General features: G+C 34.9%; 2 protein-coding genes across 3 annotated transcripts in view; both read left to right on the top strand.

Annotated features, from left to right (window-relative positions):
- Nucleotides 1–3,739, top strand: part of LOC107007492 (UDP-rhamnose/UDP-galactose transporter 1-like) — a 5,151-nt gene extending 1,412 nt beyond the window's left edge. The window contains exons 2-5 of the mRNA XM_015206132.2: nt 555–739; nt 1,747–1,947; nt 2,850–3,011; nt 3,128–3,739. Coding sequence (XP_015061618.1) covers nt 555–739; nt 1,747–1,947; nt 2,850–3,011; nt 3,128–3,478 — 899 coding nt within the window. The 3' untranslated portion in view covers nt 3,479–3,739. The remainder of the gene's footprint in view (nt 1–554; nt 740–1,746; nt 1,948–2,849; nt 3,012–3,127) is intronic.
- A 2,473-nt stretch (nt 3,740–6,212) lies between these two features.
- Nucleotides 6,213–9,840, top strand: LOC107007445 (uncharacterized protein At1g76660). Of its 2 annotated transcripts, none has more exons than XM_015206073.2 (3): nt 6,213–6,701; nt 7,883–8,915; nt 9,277–9,840. In XM_015206073.2, the coding sequence occupies exons 1-3, from the start codon at nt 6,645–6,647 to the stop codon at nt 9,462–9,464; spliced, it is 1,278 nt and encodes a 425-aa protein (XP_015061559.1). In that variant the 5' UTR covers nt 6,213–6,644; the 3' UTR covers nt 9,465–9,840. The 2 variants fall into 2 exon arrangements, with proteins under 2 accessions (XP_015061559.1, XP_015061557.1); XM_015206071.2 differs by having other exon boundaries at nt 6,219–6,701; nt 7,883–8,936; nt 9,277–9,832.
- Nucleotides 9,841–9,905: the final 65 nt, after the last annotated feature.

Here is a 9,905-nt window from a genome sequence, read left to right as displayed (position 1 = left end):
GGGGGGGGGGGGTTATGATATTTGAAAGACAAGATATCGACTTTAGTACCTATTAAATTGAGATCAACGCTTTGATTCGCCTTTGCTAACCCGTGTTCTTAAGATTTGAAATATTGTTTGCATGGTTATATGCAGTTGTAATCAGATTTGCCATTTCCACTGTCTTAAAAGTATTGGTTTCGTAGAAGAAGATGTTGGCTTGAAATTAATCCCATTGTGACTAACGGATTCCTTTACAATATTGAGCTAGTGTATCTCAACTGCGTCGTACATTCCTCTGGTTGCTTTGTTTCGTCATTTTGAACTAGCTTGTCTAGGTCTAGATACATTGTGCTATTTTGACTACAAAGATCTTTAAGGTTTGTATTTGAACTGAAAATAAACTCCTTCTGGCTTAGTGGTGGAACCTGACATTTTCGGCTTTCCTTCTTCCACTTCTTGAGGTTTAGAAGTTTGTTGTTCCTATTACATCCCAATTCCCATCTTCTGTATGTATGCTTTTAAATTTGGATGGTCTATCTGTCATTTTTAATGTCATGGTTTGTTTCCTCCAGCTACAACATTGACTGGGTTCCACTTTGCTGTGACTGCACTTGTTGGGATGGTGTCAAATGCCACGGGGCTTTCCTCATCAAAGCACGTACCTTTGTGGGAACTTATCTGGTTCTCAGTTGTTGCAAACATGTCTATCACAGGGATGAACTTAAGTCTCATGCTCAATTCAGTCGGATTTTACCAAGTATGATAATCTCTCTTTTGTTTTATATCTGTAACGTGTCTTGTTATGTCTTGTATTTTGTTCTCTTGAAAAAGACAAGTCTTGAATTTTGGCTATGTCTATCAGAGGGTGAAGAATATTTGCTAACAACGTGATTATGCTATCAGCTTTCAGTCCTTTATCATAAAATGATTTCATCTTTTGTTTTTTGCATTCATGATCTATTGACATGGAGTTAACTTATACTGATCAGTATCTTCATTATCTTAAATGACAAAACATGGTTTGGGTTCAATTTGAAAGGGAAAGGAAGGATAGAAAATTGAAAAAATGAGAATAGAATACCAGTCAGGGTGTTCCATTTTCTTTCTTTGATTGATCTAAAAGGATAATTGCAGGTAAGGAATTGATCTTCCCTCTTCCTCCATTGCAAATCAGTTAGTAGAATGGAAACCAATAGTAAAAAGAAAAGTCGTTTCCTTTCATTTCCTAGAGATTCATATTCAATATTACTTGTACTATTGTTTTTGCTATGGTATTTAATCATTATAACTGATTATAGCTTTTAGCTGAATTTCAAGTCCATATTTCTAAGCCTTCTAACATTTTTTTGATGGAGACAAGTTGCCAAATAATTCCTGTTATTTTGGGGAAGAAGTGCCAATTGAGCGTGATGATTTTTCCGATATGGAGGTAGTCTGATGAAGTTTTTATATGTGAAACTTCTAGTAGGTCTGCATCCACAAGTTGGTTCTGTTTTTGCTGAAAATTCATTTAGGCTTAGAAAGTTATCATTGGCAGACTTAAATGGTTGTTAAGTTGATGGAATACCAAAGTAGTTTTGTTGACCAAATTTACTGGATATAGAAGAATAATTTTATTCTTTTTGGTCTAGTGGCTGAATGATTTACATATTAGATCAATGTATTATATCGTATACTAGCAGTGCCATTTGTTTTATTTTTTGTTCCTTGGTGAAATTTCATTTTATATGGCTAAAATTTATTTTTTTTTTGGTTGGGGTGTAGATCTCAAAGTTGAGCATGATTCCAGTGGTTTGCATTATGGAATGGATCCTTCATAATAAACGTTACTCGAAGGAGGTTAAAATGTCTGTTGTGGTTGTCGTTATCGGCGTGGGTGTTTGCACAGTAACTGATGTCAAGGTTAACGCCAAAGGTTTTATTTGTGCTTGTGTTGCAGTTCTGTCAACATCATTGCAACAGATTGTGAGTATACTCTGGCTTCTTCGGAACTTACTGCAAAAAGACTGAATGATTGAAAAGATTTCCAGAAGACAAATATTTGATTTTGTTCTGATTTAAGATCACTATCATAAAGTTAACAATTTCCTAGACGTTTGATAATTTCTCCTCTGACCATGATAAAAGATCCCATTGAAGCGGCTAATCCGATGCATACATAAATTCTTTAGTATGTTAGGTGTCTTCTGTAATTTGACTCTACTATTTATGTGGGTTTAATTTATGATTACAAACTTAGTTTTCCTTTCTGAGAGGCAGTTTATTTAGGGAGCCTGCTCCTTAACAAAGATCCATTCTTTCCATTAGAAGCTAAAGGATAGACATCTGTGATTTTTCCCTTTTTCCGTCCTCCCTTTTCTCCCATAGAAGTGATGAAAGTTTGTCTTCCTTTTGTTTCATACTATAGTGTCGAGAAGAAGTAACTACTCTATCAGACCTTTTTATCCTTGACAAGGATCGTTTCTCGCTCTAAAAAGCTAAAGAAAAGAATTCTCCAAATTTTCATGTTCTCCTCTCTCTGCTTTTACCCTTTTTTTAAAGCTTTACAACAAGAAATAGGCCTCAGTCTAAAACAAGGTGCTACATTTGTTGTGTTGCTTTTAATCGAGGGGTAAGAAAGGGAGAAAGGGTACCATTGGAGAACTTAGAACAGTTACCTGCAGATACTCAAATGGGACAAAGAAAGAATAACCTGCTAGCCCCATTCATACAATACATTTTGTCATCAAGCTCTCGCATTCTTCTACCAAATCAAATCCTTGCTTCATTCTTGACCCCACCCTCCCCTCCCCCTCGAGTCATTCTCTCTTTGTTCTCTTAAACTTGTGGTTGCATTTGTGTGATCGAACGTTGATTTTTCGGTGCAGTCAATAGGCTCTTTGCAGAAAAAGTACTCAATTGGATCCTTTGAATTATTGAGTAAAACTGCTCCGATTCAAGCTTGCTCCCTCCTTGTGCTGGGTCCTTTTTGCGACTACTATCTTAGTGGAAATCTATTACTAGACTACAAGTATTCTTATGGTGCCATTGTAAGTATCAACCAATCTTCTTCTTCCCATATTATGATGCATATTTGATTGGTCCTTTTACGGCCTACACAACTTTATGCAATCTGATCCATGGATGTGTGTGGCACTTTCTGCAGTTCTTTATACTCCTGTCGTGTTCATTAGCTGTGTTCTGCAATGTGAGTCAGTATCTCTGCATCGGGCGATTCTCTGCAGTTTCCTTCCAGGTTCTAGGCCACATGAAGACCGTGTGTGTCCTGACTTTAGGCTGGGTGCTCTTTGAATCTGCGTTGACTTTTAAGAACATAATGGGAATGCTCGTTGCAATTGCGGGCATGGTGATCTATAGTTGGGCCGTGGAGGTCGAAAAACAAACCAACACCAAGAGTCCACACGCTTCCAAAAACAGCTTGACAGAAGAAGAGCTGAAATTATTGAAGGAGGGAATGGAGAAGGCCGACGTCGAAGTCGGTCAGTCCAAGGCCTAAAATTTTTGAGGTCTCTTATTTAGTAGCCATCATCACATATTATAGCTTCTTTTGGATCAAATTTGCATGTAGTTTATTATTTTTGTTGCATTATTTATTGGACATCCTTCCATTTGGTCCCAATTTGGTGACCTTGTCTTGTTTTTTTTTCTTCTTAATAGTTACTGAATGTTTTGTTCTTTGTCCAAGTCTACCACTACCAGGGTTCTTTTATACCATTTTTAGCTAATGTTATTTCACATAAATTTCATTTTGTTTTTAAATTTTAATTCTAAATGCAGTACTCAATCTTGTGCTTGATTCATCCATTTGAAGTTTATCAAGAAAACAGCTTATTATTAACATCATTAAAGAGGAAAACCTACTTAAGAGGTATTTAAAGTTGATGATTAAGCCAACTATAAGTGTTTATCAAGACTAGAAAGTTAAGTCAATTGGGGTTACTATAATCAAACCACAGTGTTTGTTCTACGTGCTCCTTTTAATCAAATATATTCTAAGGTGTTCGAAGGTAGAGGAAGGAAATGAAAAATTCATCGATTAATTTGAAGCGGAATTAAAAAAAGGTAGCTTGCTTCTTTTCTGAACGGATGATGGCTTATATAATGGTTCTTTTTTACTAGCAAGAACGCATGAATCAAAAGAACTTGTCGAAATTAAATGATTTCTAGGTTGTACATTCATTTTTCTTGGATTTGTGCATCACCTAAGTCATATTTTTTATTCAATCATTTTTACCTTAACATTAAATATAATAATATAACAATATCTAAATAAAATATGAGGTTAAACTATTACCAATTGAGTGTGATCATGAATGAAACCACAACACGCAATGTCATGTTAATATATTTTTTTTTTCTTAAGATATAGAATAATAAATATTGTGAACAATTTATATTCTTCAAAGGACTTTAGCATCATAAAATCTTTAATGTCTAGCTCTAATAATTTGTAATATCAAGTATGGGGGCCAAAATTAGTAGTTGCTTATCTTAGAATTATGATCCACTAACAAGTTTTAGTGGTAACAAAAGTGATAAATATTGTTCCTCCATCAACGTAGAATTTAGATTTTCACAAAATATCATATATGATAAAACAAATAAATTGGGGTAGGAAAATAGGAAAAGCGAAGATATTTTAAAATGGGAAATCGAACTCAAACCAACAAGGAGACAGATAGTAAAACTTTGTATTTATTGCTTATAATTCCGTACTAAAAGACATATTATTTCTCCTATTGTTGCTTGTAGTAAGATTTTTGGTGATTTGTTGTCGCTATCGCGCTATTTTGTTACAATTATTGTTTTTCTTTTTTCACAATATTTTGTCATGTTCTTTTAGTATCTGCTTTCATACATGCTTTTCTAAGCTGAAGTTAATCGAAAACATACTTTCTACCTCCCAAGGTAAAACTAAAATTTGTGTATACACTCTATCCTTTTTAAAAATTCACTAATAAAATTTCATTAAGTATATTATTATTGTAATATTTAACCACGGTAAGTAATTTCTCACTTTTGATTTATTGAGATTTATAGTGTTAATTATTTTCTTAAATGTAAATGTATTGTGCAAATGACTACTTGTACCCTTTTTCTTTTATGTTATGTAACCATTGCATAGTTTTAGTTATTATTTATTAAGTTGTTTAAATGCTCATCATTTATCTTAATGAAAAAATCCTTTATACTTTTACTTGTAATTAGAGTTTGTCTCATTATTCCTTTAATTTTATTATATCGTATCGTTAAATTTATTATTATGTATTTTAATTTAATTTTATTAATGATTCGATTGATTATGTGTTATCATGTTGTTATCTATATAATTTTATTTTATCATTTATGTAACATTTTTACAACAATTTTATATTCCTTTTACATTATGTATGATGAGAAGTGATACAATCTATTCAGATATTAATCAAAACAACACGACATAATACAATAAACATAATATACTACTGTATTAATTACTACATAACAATAGCCATCCAAACAAAGCGTACAAGATTTTTCTTTTGATTTCTCATTCAATATCTGATATTTGCATTTACTCAAATTTGCGTCAGATAAATACCCTTGAGAGTTACATTCTCTCGAAAATTTTTCTATTCCCACGAGTCTAAAATCAAAACCTCTAACAGATAAAGAAGCACTCTCATACAATATCTGATATTCACATTAATCCGAATTCACGCGCCAAATAAGCACCCGGCAGAAATAACACTCTCCTTCAAAAATTTCTTTTCTAGAATTTTAAAATCAAAACCTCTAACTAAGAAACAAACAATCTAATCTACTCATCACATCCTTTAACAATAAGCGTAAAAAATTAAAAAAAGCATAAATAAATTTTCTTTGATTTCTCATATAACATCAATATTTGATATTCCAATTAATTCAAATTTCGCGCCAAATAAACACTATTCGAAAATAACAATCTCTATCAAAAAAATTTCCAAAGTCTCAAAACCTCTTAGACTAATGAAAGAACAATCTTGAATCTACCCAAATTCATATACTTACTAGCCAAAAACATAATTAAATATTAAAAAAATTAAAATACTACTAACAATTATTATTAACAAAAATAAAAATAACAAAAATGAATTAATTTAAAGCTACTTTTTTTTTTTTTTACTTTTTTTTCCTTTTCCCATAAAGCATCTCTCTTTTTCTTTTTCCCCTCTCTCTCTCCCCCACCGTTTTTTCACTTTCACTTTCACACACACAATTTGGCTTTATTTGTGCTTTCTTTGTCTTTAGATTAACAAAAATAAAATAAAATTTGAGTCTCTGTGTCTCTTCCTGTAGAGAGAAGCAAAAAAAAAAAAAATAGTATCATTTCTACTAGTATAGTACTAGTAGCATCAGCAGTACATACACTCTTCTCCATTTTATTGACCAAAAATGTTGAATTTGTCTGCATCTGTTGAATGAGCAAAAAGGATTTTGTTGTTTGTGTGTTTAACAATCATTTTTTGAGTATTTTTGAGTTTTGAGTGTGTGTATGTGTGTTTTAGTGTGGAGATGAAAGAGTAAGTGCTGAAAAGAAGAAGAAAACAAAGATTTGTTTGTGTTTAAGCAGTTGGGTGAAAGTTTACTGAAGTGAAGTTGATAAAAAAGGAGTTTGATTTAGCTGAAGTTTGATAGTAGAAATGGGGTCGGAGCAGAATAGATTTCCGCAGCAACAAGGACCGCCACTTCCTTCTCGGGTACTGTGCATTTCACTTTTCAGATCTACTAGCTTACTGTGTAATTTTGTATGTGTGGATGAGAATTTTGTGCAATCTGTTATGGGTTTTACTTGTTGTAATGTTTTAGTAGTTATTCAATTGTGTGGTGGAATTACATTTGCAAACAGATCTGAGGTTTTGGTGAGATGGGGTTGTGGAGTTTATGTGAAGGAATAACTTTAAATCTACTAAATAGTGGTTGTATGGAGTGATGAATCTAGTTTCCTAATTGATACTATTAGATAATGTCGTTATGCTGCCGTGGCTGTCGTTTAGTGGTTGATGAAGTGGGTTGAGAATTGTGAGATCTCGTGTTCAAATCCCACTAGAGATTAAAACAAACATTAGGCGATTTCTTACCATTTTGTCCTAGCTTTTGTGTATGGAGTTACGTGGTCCCTAGTGCTAGTGAGAGGTGGGGAGTATCCGTGGAATTAGTTGAGGCGCGCGAAAGTTGGGACACAACGGTCATAAAAAAAAGATAATGTAGTTAATCTCACTCGTAAGAAAATATAGGAATTTATTTAATGCAGTAATTTTGAGGGCCGCGGGGATGATGATGTTATTGAGGCCAAAACAATGTTTTCACTTTGTTTATTTTGAGAAAGGATTCACTAGCAAACCTGCTGGTTGTTGAGTTTGGCTCCACTGTGTGTGGACCATGGTATCTTTTAGATGTGTGAAAATGCAGCTGATACATGAGTCTAGTGGATTGGTGATAGAGACAATAAATAAGCTTTTCATTGTTGACTTAGATGTCGTAAGGGAATACTAAAAGAATAACATTGACTATTAATGTTTTCGCACTTGGTCTAACTTCTGTATATAATTATTTTACTTTCGTGTTATCATATTTCCCGTGTGAACCACTTAGGCAAAGAGGCAGATCAACGAATTTCGATTTGTGGGTTCTAGATTACGATCCTTTTTGCTTGCTGTTTTTTTGATAGCACATTGAATATATTAATATAAATAAAGTGTTTCAGTATAGTTTAATGGGTTTTGCTGAACCAGTAGCTCTAAGGCTGGCTCCTCCCCTGCTTACATAGGCAAATGCCTTCTGAATTTTACATGAATGCACCTTTTATCCAGCATCTTCCCGTTTTTTTTTGTTTTTATGTTGAGTACACCCCGACAGCTAATGCTCTATTCTTTGACAGCATAAACGATGGGGAGGATGTTTGGGAGGATTGTCTTGTTTTGGAAGACAAAAAGGTGGAAAGCGTATAGTGCCTTCATCTCGTATTCCTGAGGCCAATTCAATGCCAAATCAGCAGAATGTTCCCCAAGCTGGTGGGCTGAATAATCAGACGGCAGCTCTTTTAGCTCCACCATCTTCACCAGCATCCTTTTCGAATTCAGCACTCCCTTCAACAGCTCAATCACCAAGTTGTTTTTTATCTAGCAATTCACCAGGAGGTCCTTCATCAGCTATGTTCGCCACTGGTCCATATGCTCATGAGACCCAGTTGGTATCTCCTCCCGTGTTCTCTAACTTCACCACTGAGCCATCTACTGCTCCTTTCACACCTCCGCCTGAGTTGGCCCACTTAACTACTCCCTCTTCACCAGATGTGCCTTTTGCTCGGTTCCTCTCCTCTTCTGTGAAAGTTAAAACTAACACTGGTGCCAATGATTTTCAAACAACATACTCTCTTTATCCAGGAAGTCCTGCTAGTACTCTCAGATCCCCTGTTTCGAGGGGACCAGGTGAAAGGGAACTTCCTCAGTTGGATCCTTCTATCCCTTCATCCGAGATCAAGTATCCAGGCCCTGATTCAAGCACCTCCAAGCTGACTCAAGATTCAAATTTCTTCTGTCCAGCTACATTTGCCCAATATTACATTGACCACTCTTTATTTCCTCATTCTGGTGGAAGGCTGAGCGTTTCCAAAGAAACTGATGCTTATTCAACTAATAATGGGAATGGCCAGCAGAGTTGGCAGAACAAACCATCTAAACAAGATGCAGAGGAAGTTGAAGCGTATAGAGCATCCTTTGGGTTCAGTGCTGATGAGATTGTTAGTACGACGCAATATGTGGAAATTTCTGATGTCGCATTAGATGAATCCTTTAGCATGACTCCTTTTACTAAGCCCAGAGAAGAGGAAATCATATTAACTATGTCAACAGCTGAGGGAACAAAAGGAGGGAATATCTCTAATATGGCATCTCCTCTGCTGTGCAAACCAGGTGCAAACAATTGCATGAAAGGTGCATAATTCTTTACTCCCTTGCTAGTTTTGAATAGTAACAGTTGGTATGAAGTTTCAATCGAATGGATTTTCTTTCTTAATCTCTAGCCTTTGCCATGAGGTTCCACAATTCATGTTTCTTCTGTCATTGGATTTTATCTCATGCTAGTATTTATATTTTTCTACTTAGCAGTGTTCAAATTCAGTTTAATATTATTCGTGGAACACAGGCTAAGTAATTATTAAAAGCTCCACCGTCCTATACACTGACCATTTCATACTCTTGGGATCCTTAAACAGTTCTATATTATCTGGATATTGTTCAGGACTAAAACTGACTGCTTCCGTCTTCTACACAGATCATACGTCTCCAAAGCAAATTGAACCTGCCAATTATGCTATGAGTGATGATGAAGGTATCTTCTCCAAATTGGGAACTCTAAGATTAAGTCGGAAACATGACTATGGTCTGGCAAGCTCCGATGCAGAGATAGACTACAGGAGAGGAAGAAGTTTGAGAGAAGCAAAAGGCAACATCGCATGGTAGCACTAATATTTAGAATATTATCTAGTCTCCTGCTGGCTGAATTGCATGGTTCTCTTCTTTTGCTTTCATTGGGGGTCTTCTACTTTCGCAGGTGATCTAACCTCACTCACGAAAACCCCCTACTGCATCCTCGTTTATTCTGCTGTTTTATTCAAGAATGTATTGTCTGTATATCTTAAGGTTCTCTCGAGTTATGTATGTCAAAAGTCGTAGCAATATACTTTCAGCCATTAATGTCATTAGGAGTGGGAATGGATCCTGGAACTTTTTGTACTGTGGATTGTGTATGCTTGTTTCGGAATGTCTTAGGCTTGAAGTCTTTGGAAATGTATCTTATTGAATATGCATTTCAATGAAGTATATTGCTTTTGATGATTTGGCTCATAAACATCATTCCTTGGATGACAAATCTCAATTCTTTCACATCACAATTCTAAGATG

This window comes from Solanum pennellii, chromosome 12 (assembly GCF_001406875.1).
Source record: "Solanum pennellii chromosome 12, SPENNV200".
NCBI classification, from domain to species: domain Eukaryota; kingdom Viridiplantae; phylum Streptophyta; class Magnoliopsida; order Solanales; family Solanaceae; genus Solanum; species Solanum pennellii.
Note: the sequence above shows the minus strand (reverse complement) of the source record. Positions and strands in the feature narration are given on the sequence as shown.

Coding starts and splice junctions, on each gene's coding strand:
- LOC107007445 (XM_015206071.2), top strand. CDS start 6,645: ATGGGGTCGGAGCAGAATAGATTTCCGCAGCAACAAGGACCGCCACTT. Junction 6,702..7,882: donor GACCGCCACTTCCTTCTCGG/GTACTGTGCATT, acceptor ATTCTTTGACAG/CATAAACGATGGGGAGGATG. Junction 8,937..9,276: donor TGCAAACAATTGCATGAAAG/GTGCATAATTCT, acceptor TCTTCTACACAG/ATCATACGTCTCCAAAGCAA.